Source organism: Pyrgilauda ruficollis, unplaced genomic scaffold, assembly GCF_017590135.1.
Source record: "Pyrgilauda ruficollis isolate IOZ18807 unplaced genomic scaffold, ASM1759013v1 scaffold7, whole genome shotgun sequence".
In the NCBI taxonomy this organism is placed as follows: Eukaryota; Metazoa; Chordata; class Aves; order Passeriformes; family Passeridae; genus Pyrgilauda; species Pyrgilauda ruficollis.
In genome coordinates, this window is record NW_024528821.1 from 11582387 (window position 1) to 11610142 (window position 27756).

Below are 27756 nucleotides of genomic sequence, written 5' to 3' on the forward strand. Positions count from 1 at the left end.
TCGTCTCTCCCTGCGGGCACGGTGAGCTCAGCTGCCCCTGAGCAGAGCTCAGCCTGGCGCTGGGCAGCCCCATCACACGCTGCTCTGCATCTGCAGGGAGCCCTTCACTCTCATCTCAGGGGTGCTCCTGGTGCTGCCTCTCTGAGCTAGTTCTGCACTGATGATACAAACCCTGGCGTTCCTTCCCAGTCCTGTCACGCCCGGGGAACAAGGCACCCAGCAGAGGGTCAGTGACACTCAGTGGCACTGCTGCAGTCACCCAGCAGAGGGTCAGTGGCACTCAGTGGCACTGCTGCAGTCACCCAGCAGAGGGTCAGTGACACTCAGTGGCACAGTTTCTGTCACGCTGGAGCCCTGGGCTTGTCCAAAACCCCTCCTTGGAAGCGTGGCCCCTCTGCTCCCTGGGCTGCCTTTGGGACAGACAGGATTTAGGTTCTGTCTTGCAGCTGAGGCCCCTCAGGGGTGGGGAAAGCACAATTATTGATCCCGTTACCTCACAGCTGGTATCAGCACTACATTGTTTTCTAACATCAAGTCATTTTAAGTTGCCGCAATGACACAAACACATTGATTAAAAATTAAAACCAATGACGGCTCTCCCACAAAAAGTACTTACTGTACCATACTCACTCTGTCCTGGGAGGAGAATGAGAAAATAGCAGAAGACAGAATAATTTATAGTGATAAAATGGGTTACATTTTCATAAAAATTTTATTTTACTTTTTTTTTTTTTAAATAATTCAATGCACTGGCAGTATAATTAATCCCTCTATGAGAGACACGAATGTACCAGTTCAACCAATATTATTTATACAGAGACATTGTGTTTAAAAACAACAAAAGTACATTTAAAATGTTTGTACATAAAGTATTACTGTTATTTCTTTTTTTTTCTGAAGAAGGAACAAATGTAAACAAAATGCATAATTGTGCAACACGTTGAAAATACAAAGCAAAACAGGCAAGATACAATTTTATACATATAAAGCAAAAGAAATCAAACTTTTATAACTATACAACATTTCAGTAATTGCTTGACAGTTTAACAGTTACCTTGGTCTGTACAAAACATCTTAACTTATACTTAAAACTTTACAAGGATAACATGCTTGTTCAGAACAAAGACACCTTGTGGAATTGCAATGATTATTGATATGATACTTGCACACATGAGAAAAAGAAGAGGCTACTTCAATAGTAAATAAAAAGTAAGAACATAAGAACGTAAGGTAAAAGGCCATTTAGTAAACCATAATCTAATTCCAATAGCTAATTAAGTTGCACTGCAATGCAGAAATTAAATCTGACTTTTGCTGGAAGACCATAAGGTCATAATGTTGCTCTATTTCCAGGAACCAGAAGAAAGCATATATAAATTTTCCTGATATTTTGGTTAATTATACATGCGCACGCACACACACACACACAAAAGAAAAAAAAAAAGCAACAAAAATAGTATTTGCCACAACAGCCAGAAATGGTGGGTGAGAGAACCCACAGACCAGACTACTCCCAACATGGCAGGGTTAAAAAATCAGGACAGCCAGAAAGAGCAAACAGCCACCAAGTTTGCTGGGATTGCTTTTCCTAAACTTTAGTTGTATTTTGCTTTTTTTTTTTTTTTTTTTTTTCAAAAGACAGGAAGAAACTTGAATTGAGTTGAGCCATTCCAAAAATTCTGGGAGTACCACAGCCAAGCTGAAGAGAGCTCAAAACCAAAACATCACCAGATCTTTGACTTGTTTTTATATTCTGGGATGATATGTCCTAGACCTTCTGAATGTGGGTTTAAAAAAACCAAACAGTATTTAAGATTCAGTAGAAGATATGCAATCCAGAGATGTCAAAAATACAGACAGGAGTAAGTTATACAATATTTTATGGAAATACAAGGACTGTCAGTTTGGATAAAATGTACATAATTTTTAAGTGTCCTCAAATGATACATATGGCTAAAATTAAACCACTGATTGCAGCAACCTGACATATTCAGTGCCTGCTTCTGCAATCTATGTGCTGAGCACCAATTCACACAGTTCATTCTGTGGACTTTAGTGGAGCAACCTGCTCACCAGGATGCTCAGGGGAAGAACAGCAGAATTGGGCCTAAATAAATATTTGCCATGACTTCTAAATGTACAGAACCCAACTGGCTTAAGAAAACCACTTTAGCCTGCTGCAATGTCTTTGAACTAAAGTAACAGATTCCATCTCTAGACTGAGAGCATTTATGACATGTTTGAATTTATTTGCCATTTTTCTATGCAAGCTAATGCTGATGGCAGTAAATATTTAAACTGGGAGGTAATGAAATTGCAACATGCCTTTAGTTAAAACCAAAACATATGCAAGCCTAGATGGCAAGCAGAAATTACCCTCCAATGTTTTTTAGCAGGGATTATCTGGTGCTGAATCAGAATAGTTCAATACAGGCTCAGCCTCAGTGTGCATTTATAAAGCTGCATTAGGCCATGCAGCACAGTATGAAAAGGTAGAGGACTGGGTTTTCAGTTGGTGTAAATCAGCACTGACATCCACAGAGCTACTTAGAGGCACATCAGCTGAGGCTTTGGCCCACAGTCATCAGAGACATGCAGCCGTCACTCAGTCTGTATGAAAAACTCAGCTGTGGAAGTGCAGAGTGAGGTGTAATTGACATCAGATCAAAAGATGCTCTGCTCATCTTGTTTCTGAAAATGCATCTCCAGACTGTGTGGTCTAAAGCAGTTTTATGATGTGCTCTACACTGCATAGCTTTGCAAAGTACAATATTTCCTCACAGGCAAGGATTATGGTATGTTAATCATTTCAATGGCATGATCAGTAAAAAGGCATGATGATAAAAGCTTTGGAGTTTATCTGCATAGAGATATACTGGCAAAAATTAGTCTGAGATTAGAGGGTTTGCTCCTTGGTGTGTGCATATTGGATGTACTCCACTGAAGTCAGTACTCCTTTACCAGTTTACAGCAGCTGAAGAACTTGTACTCTACCTCTGTTATAAATAAAATATTTGTGTTGCTATCCACTATTCAATTCTTTCATAAATTCAAGGGTAAATGTCTCCTGCCAGTGGGTCAAAGCTTCTCCGTGTCCATAACGTTGTTACTTGTCAGTGGTGGTTTCCCTGAGCCAGGGCTGAGTCAACACATGGTCTGGTTGAAGAGAAAATCTGCTTGCAGTTATTCCAGCTCTAGTACACAGACCCTGAACTACTTTCACTGAGACGAGTGCCCAGCCAGAACAAAAATGGATGGAATTCCATTAATTAATTGGGTTAATGGAACTCAAGTTCTGGCCTAATATACACAGCTGCAGTAAGGCTATGCCATCTTTGTTATCCAGCTTCTCCTTTGAAAAACAGTATTCAGCAAGCTCGGTAAGACTTGCACTAATGCCACATGACAGCAGAATTTGGTCCCATGAATTCCACCAGTTGAGCCAAATTATTTTACATTTGCTTATCTCAAATTTTGGTCCACTGTAGTTGCTGTTGTTCAATAAAACAATTAAATTCACCTCAGAATCTGACCTTCCTTTGAATTCTGAGAAGAAAATAACGGAGTGGAAATTAGTGCTATCTATACTTGAAGGGTCTTTCAATGGTATTACAACAGGGTGACACAGAGCTGTGAGTAAACATATCTAGCACAGAGAGCTTATGGGCCTTGCAGACAGAGGAACTCAGTTAAAATAAAAAACAAAACAAGTCTCAAACAGCTGCATTGTCCACTCATATGCCTTTTTAGACTGGCATCAGTGGGACTCAGTTGGAGCCCTGTAAACATGAGTGGTCCTGTGGACACCACGATTTAAATTCCAGTTCTGGGTGCAGTGGGTATTGGCTGAGCTCTACGTGGCACCCTGTGCACGGCTTCTGTCAGCTTGACTGGCATTCCAGACCCAGTGCGAGCACAAGTGAGTGCTCAAATCCCAGCCCAGCTGCAGCTGCAGAGGACCAAGACCTGGAAGCAGTGCAGAGCCACAGCTCTGCTCAGCCAGGCGGTGGGGCTGGGCTGCCGCAGCCCTCCTGGCACAGCTCTGCTCCCCAGTACAGGGGACAGGGCCGTGTGGGGAGCCACACCACACAGACCTGTAACAGTCCAACACCCAGAGCAGGCTGAGGCTCAGGAGCTCTGTGTGGCTCCACAGCCTGTGGGAGGCAACACCAGGTCACACAATGCTGCCTAGGGTGGCTGCTGGGCCTTTGGGCTCGGTCCTTGCTTCTGTTGTAAAAATAAAGTAAAAATTAATGGTTTAACTGGATGGTGACTTCAGGGTAGTGACCAGAATTACCTCTCTGTGGCATGAGGTGGCACTCTGAGGTGCACTGAAGAGTTGGAAGCGGTGGTGCTGTATCCTGATTTCACAGGATACCATGGTATAGGTATTATTTTGCAGGACACATCAACAGTCATAAGTCCCCTTTCCCAAGAAGCACACTCAGCTTAAATTTACAATGCCAGAGCACAGCAGCTTGCCCCACTTTCTTTAAACCACTCTTGACATCTTTACCATTGCCTAGTATCATTACAGTGCCAGTGAGCTGCCTGACATGTCACTACACACCCCGTGATTCTGGGAACAGCTTTTCATCACAGTGTTTCTGCTGCAGTGCCTCCTGATGAGGCCAGCTTCGATTCTCATGTGACACCAGTTTTATGCAGTAACTCATCTGCACCTGAATTTGCTCTCATCTCTCTATAGAGCCAAGTCCTCCCCCGAGTTGAACACAAGATCTGAACACAATCTATTCTGGCTTCAGCAGCCACCACAAGAGGTTTAAAGTGGTGTGAGATGATCAGAATCCCTGATCTTGGAAGACAAAACATCTCTGAAACAAAATGGCTTAAGGAAACTATGAAGTCCATCAGAAAAGCAGGTCTGACAAGGGTACTGGGAGAAGATGACTACTCTAAGTCAGGGAGAAACATTTTGCATTCAGTGGCAGAGAGGTTTCAGTCATGAAGGAGGCCCTAACAGCTTTTAGCCTATACATTTAGGCTAAATATCGAGTGATATAACCAAAATATGCCTCCACATAGACTTATCTCATTAGACAACAGATAATGCCTATATGTATTGGTGTGCCCTGGTTATATCATGGAAGTTCAGGAGGATTGTTGGAAACTGAGGAACTGAGCTCTCCCAAGATTAAGACTTGTTTTATTTGTATTTATAAAGTAGCATGTAAAGTAAAGCTGGAAGATGTCATAAGGACATTGGATTAGTTTTCCGTCTTCATCCCCTTTGCCTCACTCCCAGTGTATTTAGGTGAGGTCAAGGAGATGCTGAGAGACAAAGGCCCTTTGCAAAGAGCCCTTGGTCTGCCTGCCTACAGTTGGGACCCTTCTACACTTGCTTCAGAATGGCAACTTTATTTTCTTTGGTGTCTTGTTAAATATTTTGTCTTTCTTAAAACTTCAAGACACTGGTTTATGGCAAACGAGTTAACCTGAAAAACAGCACATTGACACAGCACATCCAGCTGTTACACTGACTTTAGGGACCACAGGACTAAAAAGACAGAGTTGTTGCTACTTTCTGCCACACCTTCATTTTCTGCAAGAGGCAGTAGCTGCAAACAGGACTATGCACAAACTACAGAGGAACACTTGAATAATGCCACTAGCACTAGCAGTGGTAGGAGTGTTTTCCGTTTACAGCTACCATATCTTTTCTCCTGTGCTACAAAGTAATGAGCAGGGACTCTCTGTTGCAAATCCACGCATAAATCCACACAGATGTGTACACACACTCACACTCGTGGGCTTGCTTCAGTGCTGCATGGAGTTTCTCCTGAACTCCAAGTAATGAAGTATGTTAATACTTAAGTCAGAATCCCTACCAGCCCCATTTTTGTTATCTGTTAATTTACACACACAAAACTAATAATTGGATTTAGACAGCATTAAATGCTGATAAAAACTCACTGAAACAATTTTTTCCAAAGTACTTAAAAACATCAGTGAATCTAAACTGTCATAACAGAAGAACATAATAAAATCTGTGACATTTAAAAAAGCATGGAACTTAAATTCCAGATTCAATTGGCTAATTTTGTTTCTTTAGGAGGAATGAAGATCTCCAATCCTATTTTTTAAAATCCCCCACATAACTATCAACAGATCTGTCTCTACTTTTCAAAGGAGATAATTTATAAATGAGGCAATCTATTCACAGAGAGAATATTTAAATAATTGAAAGTCCAAAGAACATGTAAGAAAAAGTGAAATTAAGATGAAAGCCATGAAAGTTGCCACCAACACGATCACAGAAAGGCTTTCCCTCAGCTCCCTGCTCTCAAGCACCCAACACACATCCCATGGCTGGAGATGTTCAGTGCACTTGGAGCTGGATATTCTGCCTGTACATTGTCAAATACCTAAGACGTGCTGCAGCCCTTGAAGTGGAGGTTAAGTGCTATGTAAATGCCTCTCTTGAACTTTTAGGACTTTATTGCCCTTGGGTCGTGCACCCCAAATGCCTGAGTTTAGCCCTTTACAGGCCTGCTCCCTTCATTGCTGAACTCTTGATATTGCTCCAAACCTTCTCAGGCATGGGTCACAAGTGACAGTCTTGTCAGTTCTGGCAGTGTTCTACAAAGCCTGGTGTCCTTCTTAAATCCAGCTACAGAAGTCAAGAGATTATATCACTGTTCCAGTTTATCACTATTAAAAAGAAATGTGTCAGTTCCAGCCCTTGGCACGCTTGTAAAATGCCTGAAAATGCGTCATTAAACCAGTCCCAAAGCTCACCATCCAGAAGGCAATACAGGAACCAAAGAGTTTATTTAAAAAACCAACAAAACCAAACCACAATTTTAAGCCAATCTTGTAATTTTTGATGCTTGGTTCATGAGTCTGAAAGCTTAACTTGGGCAGTTTTAAGTGCAGACATTGCAAAAGCCCAAGCACAGACATGCTGCTTCCCCATGGATTGAAACAAACAAACAATATTATTTGATTAGCTCTGCTGGAAGTAATATTTTAAGGGGTAAAATGATTCCACAAAGATGACATGTTGGCAATTGAAATGAGATGAATATAGTGCTTGTAAAAGTGCAATAATCCTTAATAACTAACCCAAAAGAAGCATCATCCCCAGGGATAAGACAGTAATTTACTCTCCATATTTAATTTGTTTCTAAGCCGCTTTTGAAACAAGACTGCTAAATAGTAAGTTGGCTTGTGATCCTAGACTTGACTGCTGGACTTATTATCATCATGCCATTGATTCAGCATACATTTCAACCTAAGTCACAGGATACAAAATCAGGAGGGCTAATTCCTTAAGCTGTTTAAGCAAAAGATTGTGATCGTGGGGTAAATTCAGAGATAGGAGCCTGTTTACCACAAGCAACAGGGAAAAGATAATATATGGTGATTACTGAGCGACTGCAGCAAACTCTGAAGAGTCCTGTGTCTGAAGACTGTCTTTCAAGACATTGCTATCCCTTGTAAATGCATGGAAGTCTTGGATTTCAACCTACATTAAAGGAGCAAGGGATGACTATGCACTTAATTAGACTGAGTAGTTACTTGCAAAAAGAATGGAAAACTCTGGCTTATGACAAAATCAGCCCAACCTTAGCTCATCTTAAGTACCCAAACTGTTAAAAAAATTATTTCAAATGTTTAATTTTCTTTTTCTTTTAAAAAACCCTGACCACCACCATTCATCTACATTTCTGAATAGTTCTCACTGCTGTGGTTTTATTCATTAGCTACTGGGGCCAGAGTTGGCATGACCAATGTGTCAGATTCAGGTTTCAGCCGTGTTACTGAAACCCTCAGAGAACAGATAAGGGTGAATCAACCACTTCAGGAACAGGAATGTGCAGATAATACAGGATGGGCATGTTCTGCAAACGTCCTTAGCAGAAACCCTACACTGCATAATTTCTCTAATGATGCACGTTGGCTGTGTTTACAATACAGGCTTGTGGAACAAAATGTTAGGAATTATTGATTTTTAAGAAAAGGTAGTACTACAGGGAGCTAATATGCTACAGCTACAGAAATGTTTGTCTTAAATGTGCACTGGGCAGAGTCCTTAAACTGCTCTTATTGCAAATATCCAAGGCCTGCTCTAAAAATCTTAACAGTCTGAACCTTTTAAATGCAAATTTGTCCTGTTTATCTGGTCACAACCCAGTGAGTAGAATCCAATAACTCACCAGATAAAAGAATATACAGGTTTATATAGCGGAAGGTAATTGCAATTAACTAATGTCTGGATGGCATTTAATACACATATTGTATTATTTCAATGAGATGAGACAGAATAATATTTACATTGCTATGAGCGTTTTCTGTTTATAGAAATGGAATTTACAGTTCAGTAAGGTATGCAGGCGTTATATCAAGAATGAGATGAGACCATTTAAAGTCTTGTGAATTATTGATATAAATTCATTTTGTTTTGTTTCATGCACCAGCGCTTCTTGCAGTGGCACCAGAAGAGCAGTGCAGTTTATAACAGGGAAAAAAACAAGAGGAAAGAGCAAATGTGAAATGGTGCAATTTATTCACAATTGCTTTGAAATTCTATCTGAATTGTCTCATTATTATTCACGCATTAGAGGAATGGTCCAAAACATGACAGCATGGGTAAACAGATGCAGAGCTTGGAAAAAAGGTAATCTGACTGAAGTATTCATGGCCATTATTAAACAAATGTTATATTGCTTTTGGGTAAATCTGGTGATTTTATTTAATTTGACAATGTTTTCAAGATAGCAAGATAATACTGTTCGTTTCTAATGCTCTGAAATGAACAAAACAGGTGAAAATTGATGCCACATGGAATTATAATGTTTCAACAGTAGCTGGTTAGTTAAACTTCTAGATAGTTCATGGAGAATCTGCATACACTTATTAATGGACTTCTACATACAATATCAATGCTTAGAGTGCAGCAGTCCTGTTAAAATCTGCTTTCAGTGAGTCACTATGCAAGGAGAGATTGTTCTGTGAAGAAAAATCTTGGATAAGTATTTGTTTGAGACTAAACAGTAAAACAGAAAGAAAATTCACAGATTTAGTACGGTAATGGTAGATAAGACTAAGAAAGCTAATATTTTGAAACTGCCTAAAAACTGCAATAAATTCTGCTGCCTACTGAAATGATTAAGCCAACAATAAACAGGAAGAATGGAATATCAAAACCTCATTGCATAGTGTGTCATCATTCTTTAATGAGGCATTCCTTCAACCTTTTACCTCTTAACACCTTTGGTGATCTTACATTATGTACCTGTAAGATATTCAACATTCTCTTTTAGAGATTAAACCCAGAGGGAGTATGAAATCTTAGGAATGTACTGAGTCGGGTAATGATGCCAGAATTAAGCGTCAAAAAGCTTGGTTCAGGTTCAGAAGATGATTTTGAATGAATAGCTATAACTTCTACTAATTTATTTCAGAAGGGACTTCTCATATATACCCTCAAATATTTAAGACGCTTTGTACTATTTCTCAGGAATCCATATCTTCTCAAAGTGCTTTTTTTGTTTTCACTTGAAGGCAGCATGGACTTAAAACAACACTGCAGGGAATGTACCGTTCCATAAAGCACATAAGGATGGCAGGATCCAGGAGACACAAGGCATAGAAAATTGTCAAAGATGATTAGATGGTACAACACATACTGCTCTTGAGTCATAAGTTTCATTTATGGTGACTTCTACTTCCAATAGATAGGATATTAAAAAAGGCAATAAAAATGAAGTTACATGAATAAACTTCCAAAAATGAGTGGAGTTCCACCAGTGATCGTCTCTGCGCTGGTAGAGGTAGAAGAATGGGGATGTCATGAGCAGGGCAGCAGTCACTACAACAAATGAGCCTCGATGCGGAGCCAGTGGAGTCCCTGGCGAACGTAACGAACCAGATTGGTCATACTGCTGTGTTGTGTTAAGGGTCCCATCACTGAGTCCAGCTCTACAAAGAACTCTGCAATACACAAGAAACAGAAGCAATTTTTCAGGCAGTGGTACAGAAATAGAGGCATCACCATGATTTCCCACTCAGAAGCAGCAGAGTGTAATTAGTGAGTTCTAAAGACAATCGTGCACATGAGCACATGGTCCATAAGAAAGAATTTAAACAACAACAATATATTGAAACAAACCAAATTAGATTATCCATGCTGGAAGTGTACCACAGGATGGTATGAGTGGTTGCCAGTAGTCTTCCTCTAACTCTGATCATCTGCACTGTCAGTTTTTCAAGATTATGTTTGCTGACTGAATGATTTAAATAGCTGGCAATGGAATCTTGCATTACTTTTCCATGCTGTTCTCTTTCCCAGACATGAATGGCTAGACTGGATCTTTCCAGACTAGAAGACCTTTCCTGTTCTTTTTCCCATTCTCTAATTTTTGTTACTGACATTGCAGCACTTTCAGCCCTCTGCTCATCCTGCTACAGCTGCAGGCCCCAGAGGATGAGTGTGGGATGGGAGCTGGGGAGGAAGAGGAGAGAGACAACACAGCAGGAAAATAACCCTTTGGAGACGGGAACCTCTAAGGGGGAAGAATTGCAACCCTGGGATTCCTGGTCGGGAAGGGTTAACAGGAGGTCACTAAACAGAGAGCCCCAGTTAGGAAGTGACACACCAGTTTATTTTATGTCATGTGTTAGATGCTCTCTGGGTGAAAGACTAATCCTGTTAGGGCCAACAGACCTTTCCTAATTGCTGTCAATGGAGAACTGAATTGTGTCCTGTATTCTCCCACAGTTCTTTATGCTCGCTGGGGCACAGGCATTCCCACATACACAACACTTACACTATATTTAGGCAAGTGGGAACCCGCTCTCAGTTAAAGCCCCTCAGAGCTCAGATAACAAGTAACAATCACAGTAAGGAATGGCTGAGGCCTCACATTCTCACCCTGTCTGCAATCCAGTGCACTGAGCCAGCCAGCACTGCATTGGCTGCACTTCAAGAAAGCAGATGCTGGGTACAAAATCATTATCAGTACTTTCTTCAGCGAGTAAGTGCTGCTTTGAGGTCTTCTATCCAAGTATTGACAGCCTGACCCTGGTCAACTTGGGAGCTACAGCAGTATCAGAGCACAAAGTGATTTGGCTGGAGGCAAGCACAATGAGAGCTCAGGGCTAGCACCAGTGCTGTTCAGATGCTGCAGCCAGCAGCTACTTTTAATCTTCCTTTCTCTGTCTTTCATTCATCTCCTCCAGTGTAAAATCAATACATTTTGAAATGAAATAGTGCACTATCTTGCTTGAATTCTAGAGATCTCATTCTAGGCTCAAATAAACAATAATTGCTTTAAACACTGAGAATTCACCTTGAAGCCTAATTTCAGGTTAACATTTCTGGAAAAAGCTACAAGCACTGAAGCCACTTAATAAATTTATGCATGAGAGAACAGGTCTTGATCCCTATAGACCTGGTCATTTTCTGCTGTAGAGGAGAAGTCCCACTTTCTTCAGAAGCATAAAAAAATAATCCACTCTTGTAAAGTCAGCTGAGAGTTTGATGTTATAGATGGGTCAGGTGATCCAACACAAACCATCCCATGGGCTTTGGGAAATCTGCAGATTAGTTTGGCCTGCTACAGGTGCAGATTTATGCCAAACTCCATCTATTCTCCCCACACACTCAACCCTGTGGACCAGGGGATTTCACCAGAGGTACATGGCAGTATGTTCCTGATTTCCTTTCCAAACCAGATCAGCTTGGCGGGTCACAGTTCTGCTGCTCTCCCTGTTGCTGTGCATTTTTATTTTAATGGCACATCTTTTGTCAGGGTGACAAAGAAAGGCTTCTGTCTGCTGCTCTGAGCCAGCTGAACATGAGTCAAGTCCAAACTGCGAGGTGCAGGCAGACTCAGAGGAGCACAAAGCCTAAGCTGACAGCCGTGGACAAGGGGACAAGCACAGCTCCTACAGTGGGGAGGAAATTCCTTGTGACTGCATGGGCATGACCTAAAAAACATTCATGACAGCAGTAAGACCCAGAGGTAATTGTTATTAGGCCACAGTTTTATACCCATCTCAGGACAGATCATCAAGGACATATTCTTTTGCAAGACACACCCTGTGATTCAGAAGACAACAGAAACAATTAGAGCTGACCACAAAAACTCACAGAAGTGACTGAATCTGGTTGGGGGGGGGGGGGGGGATCTCATTTTTTATAAAGACCTGACTGCCCAAGCTCCTGAGAGAGAGAGCAAATGATGACCTGGGACACACAGCAGAGTCTGGGGTTTGCACTGTCCTGTTTACTGTCATGGGCAGTTTTGAGCCCTCAGTCCACAGGCCAGTGCAGCAGAGCTTGGGCAGTGCACCAGAGCTCAGACAGCTGCAAAGGTGGACTGGAGATCACCAGGGAGAAAGCGGTGAGTCCTGTTCCAGCCAACCAGATAAAGGTGCTTTGAATTATTTGAGAGGTGCAGATGACATCTAGTGAAACAATTACAGCCAGTTTTCATGAAACACTGCACCATTTCTCATGTCAAAGTGTCTTGAATACATCCTTTTTTAAAGAGAATCCCTCATGTGGTATGATGGAGACCTGCAGAGTACTACAACAGTTCTCATATACTTTTTGCTACACCATGAATTTTTCAAACTGCAATTTGTGTTTAAGCATGCAACTTTAAATCAAGCACTTAATTAGAAATGAGGTATCTTTCCAGAAAATAAAGGCAGACATGCTATAGCATGTAGGAAACTCTGATCTCTCTCCAATGGTTTACAATACTTAAATGAAATTTGAAGTAACATGAACTTTGCATTCCCTGCAACATGTCTGCAGGTTGTGAAACAAGATATGAAAGAACAGGTCACAACCTTAAATGTCTTTCTTATGTGAGAAACCCTTATTCATGCATCCAGTCCCAGTAAAGTCAAAGGGACTGCTCATCTGAATAAAGAGTATTCCTATATGGCTTTGCAGAATTGGGTTTATTTGATCATAAATCAAAATGAGAACAAAGAAGAGAGCAGGGAGGAAAATGCAGAAAGAGAATCAGCAGGTTTTTTCTCATCCAGCTCTAGGACTGATAACAGCAGTGGCTGGGTACATTTTCTGTCTGCTGGCTGAATGCCTGAGCTATTTTGATTTAATACCAAGTAGAACATTTAACAACTCCACAACACACAGGGCTAATTACAAGATTATCACCATCTCTTCCTCCTATCAGGGCATCCTTCTGCATTCCCACTGTAACATTCTGCATTACATTTGACAGGGATTTGCTTTCACATTTTGTGAAAATGGATGCAGCTATGGAAAAAATCCAAAATGACTGCACCGCTACTAAATTAATCAATGTGAACAAAGACAAGAAGCAGTGGGGAGGACTGGACAGAACTTCTATTATTGTTCCTCATCCAGGGATGGATCATTATGACCCACCATTCAGACATAAAACTCTATAAATCTCAAGCTCAGTTTCTCTAAATCAGTGGAAATTTGCCACTGACATTAATGGGAGTAAGATCAAACTGCATACAGCAAGCACATTTGTCAGGACAAGTCTGCCATCTGAAATCCCACTATAATTTAAGAGAATGAGCCAAGTCATGATGAGACTATTTCCTAGTTAGGCTCTGTACCTCTAGTGTCAAAGGAAGCTTTCTCAGTGATTTGTGTAAGCCCAAAGCTGGAATCTGAATAATTATATTGTCATGGGGAAGTTCACAGCTGGACAACAACAGGCCAAATTTGTCCCTTAGTTATATCTCAGTCACTCCACTATACTTGATACAATCCAGTCACAAACTGCTTGCCAAAACTCCTTTGAAATGACTGTGGTAAAGACTTACATTTTGTTGTTAGGAATAAACAAAAAGATCTGCAGTCCAATCATAGGAGCGTCAAGGTCATGGCTTTCAGTGGACATTTTCTAATCGGACTCCCCACATAAACATAACATATAATGTTTGCTTATTATCCTAGCTAGCATTTTAATAGTCTTAAACCCGTTGACAGAGCAATCGGAAAATAACCTCGGTGCTCTACGAGAGGCTGAAACTGTGAACGAATTTGCAGACTTAAAAGCTCTCATCACTTGGGGCTTGTGTTCACTAAATTATTTGCCAGCTGCTCTGATAACCCCATGTTCAGCGTGTGTTACACATCCCCCTCTGTGCCTGACAAGAGAAGACACGCATTGGCTACAGCGACCAGCAAGCAGATTTGGTGTGTTTGCTCAAGCTGTCACAGTTGTGCTCTTAGATGTGGTGGTTCTGGGTCCAAATCCAGAGAGCGCTGGGAAAGCTAAAGCTGGGGAGCCAAAGGGGACACAGAGAAAGCAGAGAGGGCGGCACCTTTGTTCTCCTTGGTCAGCTTGTCAGCCATGTCCCAGTGCTCGTAGCTGCGCAGGACGTTGTTGGTGATGTTGACGTGGCTGGCAGCCATGTGGTGGATGCGCTGCGGGATGGTGATGGTCCCCGCCGAGGACGAGCCCGCGCTGCCCGAGCTGCTTCCAGCAGAGCTGACAGGGGACGGGCTCAGGGACATGGGCGAGGGGGTTTCTGTGCTCCTGCAAGAGGCAGAGAGAGAGTGAGTCCCCCTCACACCCCCCACTTCACTGCCGTCCTAAATGCACTTGAAAAGTTAACTCTGCACCCCAGTAAAGGGGAGCGTGTAGGGGTACCTCCTGACTTTATGAGAAAGGACAGCTTATCAACTGGGAATGACTGAAAATAAAAAGGGATTTAATTCTCCCTTTAAATGAACCTGTTATTAAAAAAAAAATCTATCATAAAAATAGAGCAATCTTTCAGAGAAAGAAGCATCTCATAGCTGTAATGATTTTTCTACCTGCTGCCAGAAGCTGCAATGGCAGTTAGAAAACACTCAATGTGCAATATTGGCTTATTATCAAAGTATTTTCTGGAAACCACAATGACAGTTTGCTCCAAAAACAGTCACCACAATAAGTAAAGAGCACGTCTTAAAAGCACCCTGTAGAGCAGTATTAGGACCTGAGGGTACTGCAGGATTATGAATATCTCCATAGGATTCTTTAAGGCTATGGAGATTTGTTCTAATTGCCTACCGTTCATCCACACAGTTCTGCACAGCACAGTGTTTTAAGTTACCTACTTAGCGAGGCACTAATGTTCTAATATAGATTTTCCTTTAATTCTAACACCATCAATTAGGAATCACCTGCTGGCTGCAGGCAGTGCAGTGGTCAGCACAGCACGCTCTTGTTTAGAGCTGTGTCGTGCTGAATGCTCACAGAACAGCTACTCTCTTTGAAAATTTATAGGATCATGGATTTGTTCAGGTTGGAAAATACCTTTAAGATCATCCACTCGAACAGTTAATCCAGAACTATCAAGTCCACCAGTAGCCCATGTCCCCACATGCCATGTCAACATCAAGACACTTTTAAATACCTCCAGGGAAGGCAACTCAACCAAGTCCCTGGACAGCCTATTTTGGTGTTTGACAACCCTTTTGGGGAAGAAATTATTCCTAATCTCCAATCTAAACCTCCCCTGGTACAACTTGAGGCTATTGTCTCATCACTTGTTACTTGGAAGAAGTAAAAAGAGCCACCCTCCTGCCCAACTTGGTGCCATCCACAAACTGACTGAGGGTGCCCTTGATTCCCTTCAAGATCAAGGGGGCTCTAGATCATCAATAAAGACATGAAACAGTACCAAGCCCTGGGGAACATCACTGGTGACCAGCCCCAGCTGGATGTAATTTCATTCACCCATTTGGAAGCACTTGCCTAAACAAAAGCATTATATTTGCTGTGGAATACACTTGAGATGCAGGGCCAAGACACTCCTGGCACTCTCTGCATGAAGCAAAGAGACCAAAACTCTCCAGACAGGGATTTTGCAACCCCTCCCTGGACATGCAGCTGTAGATACCTCGTGCTGTGCAACAGCATCAAGCTCAGTCACTGAGCCTGATCCAAAGCCCAGGACAGCAGGGCTTGGCCTCTTGGCTTTAAAGGCCACTGTCAATGGCCTGGGCACAGACCTGCTGACACCTGGAGGTGCTGCAGGACAGACTGACACGGTGCCACAGCCTTGGGCTGAAAGGCATCGATGGCAACAGCTTTTGCTGTGGATTTTCCAGCAGTGCCCTGCTATAACCTGTGCTCAAAAACAGGCTCCTGTGATACATTCTTTTTCCAGAGCTGGAGATCACATTGATTTGGCAGCTTGTAGCTTTTTACCCAGCTTATGGGTTAGAGTTTAAGCATGTCCTAATGCACAAATGCTTTATTTTTAAGTCTCAAAACATCCTGGTTACCTGACTTGCCACAGTGTCTTTATTGCACAGAAAAACTGAACTATACTAGATTAGGTCTGGGAGCAGTTAAAAATGATAAGTATCTGAGGAGACCAAGAGTATTTTGTTAGAGCCACTTACAACCAGCTGACGCACTTCTGCCAAATAAAGCACATTGTTCATTGGATTTACCCTGTTGTGCACAGCCATTATTACTGTGGTGAGTCTACTAAATCTCTGTATTTTGTGCTTTCTGTCGCTAGAGGTGGGAAACATTTCTGTAATGAAACCAGAGAAAATTTGTTTCATTGCCAGGATGGAACCCGGGCCAACTTTTAGAGGTTCACAACCCTTTCAAACAAGTAGGCAGAAATTCCAGTAAGCCAAGCTGTGATTTTTGATGGATCTGAGATCCTGACTAGACTACACTCCATGGCAATGGATAAGCTTTGCTTTGTTAAAAAAAATACTTCAGATTACCCCACTGTCTCCCCATCCTGCACCAGGCTGCTGCTCCATCGCCAGCGATGCCATATGCTGGAAGGTGTTTGGTCTTTTTTTCTGTGGTGTGTGAATTCTCTTTCCATCTGACACAAACTTGCAGGGGATTAAGAGAAAACTGTAAAGCAAGTAGCCCTGGGGAAGGCAGAGCAGAAGCTGCCAATGGCAGCACCAGGCCCGTGACAAACCTTGGAGGAATTAGGAGCCACCTGAGACAGATGGCAGCTCTGAGCCTGCTGGAGAGCTGTTTTCTTCTGAGATCCACACAGAGGGGACTGTGGACTGTGTGTGGACTGTGCTCTCTGTGTGTTGGGTCACAGGTGTCACAATAATGCTATTATAACATGGCCCTGTCACTCAGTTACTCTCACATGTCAAGTGCTTCCTGCTCTGAATAGAAGACAGAGATGTGCGCTTTCAGAGCTTTCCTTCCTTATCTCCAAAGTTAGTAAGAACAGACTGATCAGCTGGGTGCTATGTTAGAAGTGATGCTGACCTGAAGGCTGGGTTTCTGATGCCTACTTTGTGACCAGACAAGAATTTTCTCTTCCAGTCAAAACCCACTTATTCTCAATCCTGGACACGTAATAGCTCCTTTAAATAGCGAGGGAGATGTCATCACCTGCAGAGCACACACTTCACAGGGGTCTATTATAGGACAGGAATAAAAGGATAACTTCTGCTCCATGAAATGTTTATGCACAAGCCTCTTCTTAAGGAACAAAAGAGATGTTATGCTCCAGTGGTCTATTTGATCACTAAAACTTTATGTTAACATTTATGTATTTTTATTACAATACAAGGTTTCACTGACACTTCAATTTCTGGAAAAACTGGCACATAATGAATAATTTAATTTAGTAGTTGCTTTTCCAGTGTTAAAATATCGTTTCAGTTTTTATTTGAAGTGATTTCTTACTTCATCACTTTAGTTTGTGTTAGAATCTACACTTTAAAAGCTCTATACATACATATTCAAAATAACCCTGAGTATTTGGGATGTGTATATATACATATCTATATCCCAAAATATTTTGAATTATTTGAGGCAATATTTCACTTTAAGCAAAATGCTGGAATTTTTGGTTTTGCACTGATGGAGAACAAAGTCTGTTTGAAAACTTCAGTTCTTTGTGTGCTAAAGTTCAACCCCTCCTTCTTTGTTTCCCTGGTGTGTCTAATAGTAATTTCTTCTTCTGAACAACCAGAAAGAGACCATTAACAATAATAATTTTCACCTGGAATTTAGCCTACTCAAATAAAGAAGTCCTTCACCTCTGTTTTATTTGTGTCTGGATGTGTGACCAGGACAAAGAAGCAGGAGAAATGTGTGTCAGCTGGAAACAGCCATTGCAAGATAAAGGCAAGGATGCAGGAGAAATGCACCTCCTCTGATCATAACTGCATTACCCTGACTTCATATCTGAGGTGAGGGTGTTTTAACGTTAATATGAAGCCACTGATAATTGGCTGACTAAGTGCCTTCACATTTTCACCACTATTATACCTTCAGTTTTATTAAACAGCACTTACCATATATCAGTGAAATATTCATTGGTCTTTCATTGCTGAACGAACCATTGAAAAATCATTGCAATGAAGGTTAACTTTACTTTGGCTTCCTAAAGTGTCATGGTACTTGCCAGCTAATTAACTGATATTTTTATGGCCTTCATTTGGCTTGAGAAGTAAACTGTCAAAGAATTCAGCACAGACCCACCATGTCTGATTTTAGACTTAAGGAGGCTTTTCAGGGATGAAGGTGTGATTCACCTCCTCCTTCCTACCCACACTGGATGGCTCACAGGGAGACCTGACTTAGTCCAGTGGGAGCCCCTCACCCCCACAAGCCCAAGGCAGCTGTATGATCAATTCTGTAGCCCAGAACAGTTTACATATTATACATGTTTGAAATATACCTGCAGCTTCCGAAACACTGATCCCATGACCTGCCCTTTGCCTTTGGAGGCATAAAAACACTTCCCCCTCCTCTTGGAACCACCTGTTCCCAGGCAGAAGTACTCAGGAGAAAATACTCACTTTCCATTGCCGCCCCAAGGTGAGGGGGCCTGTGAGGCTTTTGAAGAGTTCTGTAAGTACAAAATCAAAATGTAAATACAGGTGACGCAAGTACATGAATACTGATGACACAAAGCTCAACATTCCCCCTTTTCATTGCAAAAGCTACAGTGCATGGAGCAGAAAAGCTCTGCACATTGGTCCCATAATTAAGTGGCTGGAGGATGATTGCTAGGTTCCAACCAGTAGCTTGAAAATCATTTGATAAAAGAGAGAATAAATTCCAGTAAAAGCAGATGTAGGTTACAAAGCAGTGGTTTAATTAGCACTGAAACTTATTCTACAAAATAAGTTCTTCAGAGTGAAAATGACTGCTTATCTTTAATAAGGGACCTTCAATATTTTAATAAGAAACAAAAATAATTTGACTTGATGTTTTAATGAAATCCCTCCGAAGTTGCTTAGGGAAGGTGGCTTGGGATTTAGACAGTAGTATAAATAAAATTTTTAGTAAGGATCTGCTTGAATGCTTTTATTTTTATATATTTTAGTTGCACAAATTGACTTTCCTTACCTGCTTACTCATTCTGCCTTTCACGTCTGTGTAGCACCTTGTAAAACCCTGTACAAAAAGATTGCCGAGCAACAATAAAGCCCAGGTCTTTCCAGCCTCACTCAGACTGACTGGTATCTTAGTTCCCATACCAAGTGGCAGTGTCAGGGCTGAGGCTATCTGTGTGTGCCCTCTGAAAACAATCATTCAGCTCCCTTGCTGAGAAGTCAACACACACAGTGAAAATTCAATCAAGTTTTACAAGTTCTCTGCAAAGTATTACCCACATTATTACAACCCTCATCTGGTTACTGTAATCGCTGTTTTGCATGGGAGGCACAGAGATTCAGTGGAGCACAGACAGTACCCTTGATTCCAAAGCACAGCTCGCAGCCCAGCGTCTCTGAGCAAAGCAGAGAACTTTGTCCAAACCACAGCACTGGCCTGGCCATTCCTGCACAGCAGCCTCTGCTTGTCACAGAGGATGTGAGCATGACTCGGGGTGCTTCACAGCACAGAGCATGTGGAGCTTATGAGGAAACAGGGAGGTCCTAAACTGCCCTGGAAAGTCTTCAGAAATGGAGAAGAAGCTATTATTGTTAATTTCTCCTGTCCGGGGATTGCTCCCGACAGTACCTGGAGACAAATAATAGCTCTGTCAAGACTAAGACTAGATCTCAAGTGGAAGCAGTTATTTGATAATGAGACTATTTAGCAAAAATATTTCAATGACTACTGATAACACATTATAAAAAACATGAAAAATCTTCCTCAAACTTCCAGAGGAAATACATCACAGGATGTCACTTTCTGATCATAAAAGGTCTGATTTCAATTTAAAAAAAATTATCACTTTAGTGGTATTTTACTCCAAGTTGCCTCTAAATTTCAAAATTGCGTTCATGATTAAATGGCTATTTTCTGTTTTGAAATGTTAAAAGTATCATTTTGAAGCTTTTAATTGGAAATTAATCAGAACCAGTTCTGTCCACAAATGGTTTCAATTTGGACAAAGTGGCATTTGTGAGGAAAAATATAAAGAACAATTTAGCTGAAAAAATCCTCCCCAGCTCTGCTGTAAACAGTGGGCTGCTTTTCACAGTTAAAATTGTGTAAAAGTTTGAATAACAACTCTATTCAAACAGTTAATCTGTTTCATTTGTATTACAGATTCTTGCTAGTGAACACAGAGAACATGGTGCAGCAACACAAAACTAACACATAGTTAATAGCCCCCATTCTTTTCTTTTCTCCTCCTGTGCCTTTATTACAGAAAGAACCTGAACATATAATCTGTATACACTCAAACACTGCTTCTAGCAAGTGAGTTACAATGCCCATAGCACACACACTGTAACATTAACTGAAACACTTAGCTTCAACTGCATGCCTATGCCTAGCATTCCTGATTCCTCTATTTTATTGCATTTTTATTTTTTTCTCTTATTTTAATTTATATTAAAAGACATTTTCTTATGCTGGGAGTAGTAAATATTCCCTATATCTTACCTACTTGCACAGCTAGAGAAAATAAAGTGGCTTTAAGGCAAAAGAATCTCCCCTGCTCCTGTCTTTTTTTTTCTTTTTTTTTTTAAGAAATCATTACTTTCTGCAGAAAAGGTTTATTTGTCTAATAATCCTTCTTTTAAGATACAATCTACATTCATCCTGGATAAAATCTGAAGGGGATGGAACACATTTCATGAAAATGCTGAGGTTACAAATGTGTTAAACTCAAATTTAATTTGCTGTGCAAATCCCTGACTGAAAACTCCATGAGCACAACAGAGGCACTCCTAATGGTACAAGAGAGTCTTCATTTAAGCCCAAGATTAGGACTAACATTACTGAAGTTGCACAGAGACACACAGGGGGCACATGGGTAGTCAGGACTACGGCTGCTGCCATCTCAGGACTGGAGTTTTACAGCAGAAGGACCATTTTATCACCAATTACATGGAAACATGAACACTGCAGTGGTAGAGGTTTTTACTGGTTTGCACTACCAATATGTCAAAGCCTTGAACAAATTCAAAGAGGCTGAAAACACCAACAAAAAAAGACTGATGGGCTGACAAGCCAGTATAATTACATAATTATAGAATAATATGTAGTAATGAAGTAAAAGAATTAATGTATGCTTCAAACAGCATTAACCAGTGAAATATAAATACCAAAACCTCACAGGTGAAGAAAGATTCTATTTCTCTCTTAATTTAGGAACAGTGAGGATTTGTCATGCTTACTGGGTAGACAGCATTTGACAAGGTAAAACAAAACATCCCCAAGTCCCAACCACTGGATCTCCACTCAGTTTAAGGTAAAGGCAAACCTTCAAGATGTAGATAAGGTAATTTGAAGTTCCACAGGAATAAAAGCAGAAATCTCTGAAACTGCAATAAGCTTCAGGAAATCTCACTGAATCTAAAATCTAAACTTAACTAACTACAGCCCCAGTAATTGCTTTATTATGGTTCATTAGGGGTCAGTTCATAATCACTTGCACATTGAAACCTTGAAAGGATCAGAAACTTGCATAAACATTACATGGTGTTGAGAATAATGTTATTTTTGTAGAATTACTGAGTATGGTCCTTTGAATCAAGTGACTAATCCAAAAATCCCCCAAATCACTTCTGTCCCTATTCCCTGGCAGCCATCCTGCCTCCATTTCCCAGGAGAGAGGTTAAATGTGGGACTTTTAAGTCATGCAATCATGACTTTTAAGTCATACTTTTGAGAGCTCTCAGTGTTGGTATGAATTTCATTTCATATCAATAAATTAAACAGAATAAAGATTACCTTAAAATATTCCATCAGAGATCTGGAGTACTTCATAGCATGGTCCTTCTTTAGTTTAAACATTCTCAAGTAGAGAAGTGATAAGCATCGGTAGCTGTGGTAATTAGGAAAGGATTATGTTAATTCCATTGCTTAATGAAACCTATAAACTGTAAGGAAAAAAAAAAAAAGCTGACCTATATTTTGCAGTTTCTGTTCTAAGGTTACATTTTGAAACATAAGCAAATGGAGAAAAAAAAAAATTGGTCAAAAGCATTAAAATCCCATCTTGATAAGAGTATAAATTAGAAGAATAAATGTTTAGTCAGCTGCTGAAGAAATCCATTAGTTATCCTTTAATAGTTTAATGGAAAACAAGAATAATGATCTTCTGTAAGCTGCTTAAGTAATTCAGTACTTTTAAAGTCCTCCTTAAGATTTTAGCTGCTTCTCTCATTGTCGCAAAGGGACTTACCATAAAACTGCTAATTTCTTGTCCCCTTCTGTGGCAGAAGAGCCTGTGAAATTCTTGAGTCTCATTGCATACCTTGTCAAAAAGGTGAGAGATAAGAAATTGAGAGTTAAGATGTTTCCAAAAATAATCAGATATTCTTCTTCAACTGCAACAGTTATTGGTCACAGTGTTCTGTAATGAAGAGATGAGAATGTGAAACTCAACAGAAAGCATCTCTTAAGATCTGGAGGCCTTAAGTAAATCACCAACCAATTTTTTGGGCCAACCAGGTGAATTCTTCATTTGGTATATTAATTATATATATATATATATATAAAATATATATAGGGCATATTAATGATATTATATTCAGCCAGCTAGGCTGAGTCCTGCAAATATTTGGGATGAGTGTTGAACTGAAGCATAAGGTCTTGGCCCTATAGGTACTGAAGTGTAAAGTAATATATAATAAGGTTTTACATATAGTATTTTGGGCTTGAATAATACCTTCAAGATCCTTCTCATAAATACATTTTATACAGAAAATGGTTTTACATACAGGAAAGGTCACGTTCACAGCTTTTTTCATTCTTGGGTTCATTAATTTATGAATCTTGTGTACTTGGTCTTCCCTCTCTATTTAATTGCTGCTGTCCAGCATTTGGATGATCAAGGATTGAGTATTCCTATTTCCTCTGTCTTTTTTTTCCTTTAACTGAGCACACTCCATTCTATGCATTAGTCTCTTGAAAATCAATTCATCGCATAAAATCATTGTTCTGAGCCGTAATGCAATTTCACAGGTACTTGTGTTAGAATAAGTAATAGGGTTCAGCGTTGCATAAGAAAGTTTTAAGGTATCCAGGCAGTCTTGATGAGTTCCCATTTACAAGGAGGTAATGGAGTGCAGAGCTGTGCTGCTCTCCCCTGCCTTGCTCCCAGCACCCATCCCAGCCCAGGCTGCAGCTGCACCACCCCAGCTGCAGTGCTTCCTCCACATCCTGTCCCACCTGCTCTTGGGTATTGTGGTTCTAGTCAGACTGGATCAATGTGATCAAACACAAAGATCTATGTCTCTGGAATTTCAGCATTACCATAAAATTAAAACACATTTGATAGTCAGATTTCTGATAGTCCCAATCTCTTCGATGCTCCACTTGCTTTCACAAATAGGTGTCTGATGCAGACAGGCAGGGCAGACACAGCTAAATGCAAAAGGGGAAAATTGTGCTTCAGATGAAGGGAGGAGTAAAAGTGAGAAAAATCTCCCTCTGTTGTCTCACAGTAAAAACCTATGTTAATATTAGCAGCTACACTGAGAAAGCGTTGTGTGCACAGCCACATACTTTGTACGTCCAGCACCCTCTGTAGCCCACAAGAGTTGTATCTTTGTCCATGGAGTTCTACTGAGCCTGTATCAGCCTGCTGCTCACCTGGGCAATCACCTTTTGTCCATGTCTGACCACTGACAGCAGTTAAATGGACAAATCAGTCTCACTGGCTGCTACAAGTTGGTGAATTAAAGTCTACTTTTGGTGGTAGGTGGTGGAATTAATCTCACCTGACTTAAGCTATTTATATACTCAAGATCTACTATAACATATTCTCCAGATTCTTCCACAGCCAGAAGCAGTTCAGGTGCTGCTTCCATGCTAAGGTCTACCTGTCCCACAGCCTGCAGCAGGACTGTGCCAGGAGCAGCAAGGCAGCAGGGCTGTTGATGCTGAGTGCCAGCCACCCCAGGATAAGCCGTGCCCTCACCTGACTCCCTGCAGGTCCTGCCCTTTTGTGAGTCACTCCTGGAGCTGCCATTCCCTGATTTAAGTGGTTCACATGTTGTGGGTGAACAAAGCTTTTTGTTCCGTGCACTCTGAACAGACAGACTGCTGGACTGAAGAGCAATGATTACAACTGGGCTGTGTGGTTTTCTTAAGAAAACAAAAATAAATGCAGGTTCCTATGAAGAAGCACTCCCTTCTTTAAAGAGTATTTCTTTAAATACAATTTATTCTGCCATGCAGCTGCAGCTGTGTAGTTCAGGACACGCTGTCAGACTGCAGGATGATTTGGGCACAGCAGAGCAGAGGCAGGTGGCTCCTTTTCTAAGTCCTCTGCTCTCCAGGGTTTAACATGGATCAAGCGTTGAGTGAACCTAATTTTTTTCTTGAGTGATTCATTTAGATTTTGTTCTTCCCTTTATGAAGTGTGGAATGTAAAAACCATGTTTTAAAATATTTAACAGGCATATTATTTACCTGAGAGTAAGAGCTTTAGATTTGATACATTTTATTATGCAAATACCTACTTATTCAAAAAGTAAAACATGCATTATCTTGGCAGTCCCTAATAGCTAATCTGGCATGTTAAAAAAACCACCGTTGACATATTAGAAACCAAATATTTAGGGCTTGATTTGCCTCTTTTCCTTTCACTTCTGCAAACTGCCAGTAATTACACTGACATTAACAAGGATATTCCCAGCATACACTGGGGAAAGCAAAGGTGCATCACCGCGAAGAGGAAAAATCCTGTTGTTCTACTCACAGGTAAATTTAATCTTGCTTGATTTCACTTTGATAATTTGCTCAAGTAAAGCAAACTTAGTTACTCAGGAGACTATTATTTCTATGGACCCAACACTATAAAAGAGCTATAAGGAGCAGTAGCAGATTTTAGAATAATAATTCAGACATTTTATTAGTATGTAAAGACTCTCTTATCCATATTCTAGCTTATGAGCCTACAAAACTGTATTAAAATTAATTCAGCTGGTGTGCATTCCTGTAACATTAAAAATATACTGTTTTCAAGACAATATATGCAGAAGCTACCTCTCTGGCTATGATCTTATATCCCAAGTTTCAGCTTTTCTCTTTTTTAACAGCCAAGTTATAAACCTCTAAAACCAGGGTTTGTAATAGAAATCCTGATAGACTCCCTTTAATGTTTTGAATTATAAAACTACACCTTTTAAAAGACAAGTGTCATTGCCAAACAGTGAAATTACTATACTTTACTTCCACCCACTACATTTCAATTTTAATTTTATGAATATTGCAAATTATAACACTCACATTATAACCTCTAAAGGGGATAATTTATAAAAGCAGTGTCCATCAATTATAAATTTTCCATGACATTAATAAAATGGCAAGAACTAATTATGATGACTTCTGAGATGAAGATGCCTTGGACAAATCATTAATACGTTGAAATGGTATTTTTTAAAACATAGCAGGTTCTAATTATGACTGAAATGAGATGATGAAAATGATCACAGAAAGGACATTAACCTGATGAGTTCCACAGTCTCTGAGTACATGGTGTATGGAGATTTAGCTTCTAATGGATCTCGCTCCATAGCGTTCCCGCACTCGATGAAGGAGAGGGCAGCATCAGCATAATTCACTGCTTTACCGAACTTCTCCAGCTGAAATGGGAAGGACACTGTCAAGAAAATCCTTCAGCTTTGATTCCTAGGTAGGCAGATTATTCTACAAAGCAACACTAGCTGTAGGATGAAAGCAAAGTGACACTGGCAGTCAGGAATAAATTCACAGAGTAATTAAAGCAGGAACTATGTTTTTACCAAATCTTTTCAGGGTAGTATGTGGCTGAATGCTCCACAGAGGAAAGACAGTGTATGTCCACTGACATCAGGGATTTACACAGGCAAGAAAGGGCACTAAGCATGTTTGTACACATCCATACTGCTCCTTGACAGATGAAGTTTGAATGTCACTATGCAAGGGTTAAGTAACAACTCCATGCAATTTGGCTGATGTCATATTCTGTGTTAACTGTTGGTCAAAAAAAACCCACATCACTTATATGATGAGCAAAAGAGCAAGAAAAAAAAAGGGAGACAATATAGCAATGCTTAATATTTCATTTTACTAGGATTTTATTGCAAAAGGTTTTAGCCCTCATAATGGTTGTGATTAAACTGACTTAGACATACTGATTTCTTTTTTTATGTGTAATGAATATTATATATGACATTTTTATAGTATGCACTTTATAATAGTATTTAACATTTTCAGTTTTTGATAGCTGAATGTAAGAATTCTACTAATGTGGCATTTGATATAGCGGATCCAATATACTTTAAATAATTTAAAAATGTCTTTCTATGTCTCTATCAAAATATTTTTGATGCATCTGCATATGTTTCCATTCACAAAACAGAAGCCTGTTCTAACAACATACTAAGCATAACATTTATTATTGGTCCAAAACAACAGTATACTTCTCTTTGTGGCTCCTTCTAAGCCATAACTAGTTCTCTCTGCCCACCTTTAATTCAAGTACTGCTCTTGTGCACTGATTATGTACAGAGCCTTTGTATAATTGATAGGTATTAACTGAATGATCAGAAAAAGGGAAATGTTTCTGACTGCTCTCTCTCTACTCCAGTGGCTGCTTCTCAGCATATTCTTCAAATTCCTTTTTTCACTTTGAAAGAATTTCCATTCCTTTCTGGAAGACAAAAAGTCTTCCAAAGATGACTTTTTGTGGTATGGAAAGAATAATCTGGCTGCAAGCAGATTTAGTAGAGACACAGAATTAGAGCCAGGAATGGGATCTGATTCTCTGAAGAAGGTGGAATTATTCCAACTTGTCACATCTCAGACAGGCACACAGTGAGGTCTCCAAGATCTCTTCCATATGGTACAGCCAGTTGCCACTGCAGCAGCCCCCCCAAATTAGCTGATCCCTTCCTGCAGCCGCAGACAAGGAGAGGTTTCCATGGGGTCGCTCCCGTAAGACATGAAACGTCCTGCCCTTCACCAGAAATCTATTTTCTCTACAAGCTCAGGAACGCTGCTGCCACAAATCTCATTAACATTTGCTGACACATTTTGAGGTCACATGCATTATCTTTCTAGCCACTGCAACACATCTTTCAATGCTGCCTGTGCTCTGTCATGTCAGCACCAAGTAACCAGCAGCAATTGTTTCCATAGGACAAGTAACACTATGGGATTGCACACCAAATGTGTTACATGGAGATTATTTGCGTGCAGCTGCATTGGGTGGGGAAAAAAGAAAAAAAAAAAAAGAAGACTTGAGATCTAAATAGCAGAAGGAAAATAAGATACTTTGTTCATGGATATTTATGCCTGCCAACAAGCTGATCACAGTGGATGGCCTCACATCGGGGCGCTCGGGGCGTCAAACTGTGCGTGGCAGGCAGGACCTGCCTGC

General features: G+C 40.5%; 1 protein-coding gene across 2 annotated transcripts in view; it reads right to left on the bottom strand.

The window, feature by feature from the left end:
- Positions 1 to 731: 731 nt before the first annotated feature.
- The window catches only part of AFF2 (AF4/FMR2 family member 2), a 333484-nt gene continuing 306459 nt past the window's right edge, over positions 732 to 27756 (bottom strand). The window contains exons 16-22 of one of the 2 annotated variants that reach the window (XM_041485177.1): positions 25842 to 25978; positions 22570 to 22641; positions 22116 to 22209; positions 19335 to 19382; positions 18782 to 18831; positions 14308 to 14522; positions 732 to 9957 (exon numbers count right to left, since the gene is read on the bottom strand). In XM_041485177.1, the coding sequence (XP_041341111.1) occupies positions 9836 to 9957; positions 14308 to 14522; positions 18782 to 18831; positions 19335 to 19382; positions 22116 to 22209; positions 22570 to 22641; positions 25842 to 25978 (738 nt within the window). In that variant the 3' untranslated portion in view covers positions 732 to 9835. The remainder of the gene's footprint in view (positions 9958 to 14307; positions 14523 to 18781; positions 18832 to 19334; positions 19383 to 22115; positions 22210 to 22569; positions 22642 to 25841; positions 25979 to 27756) is intronic. The other variant, XM_041485178.1, reaches the window with a different exon arrangement.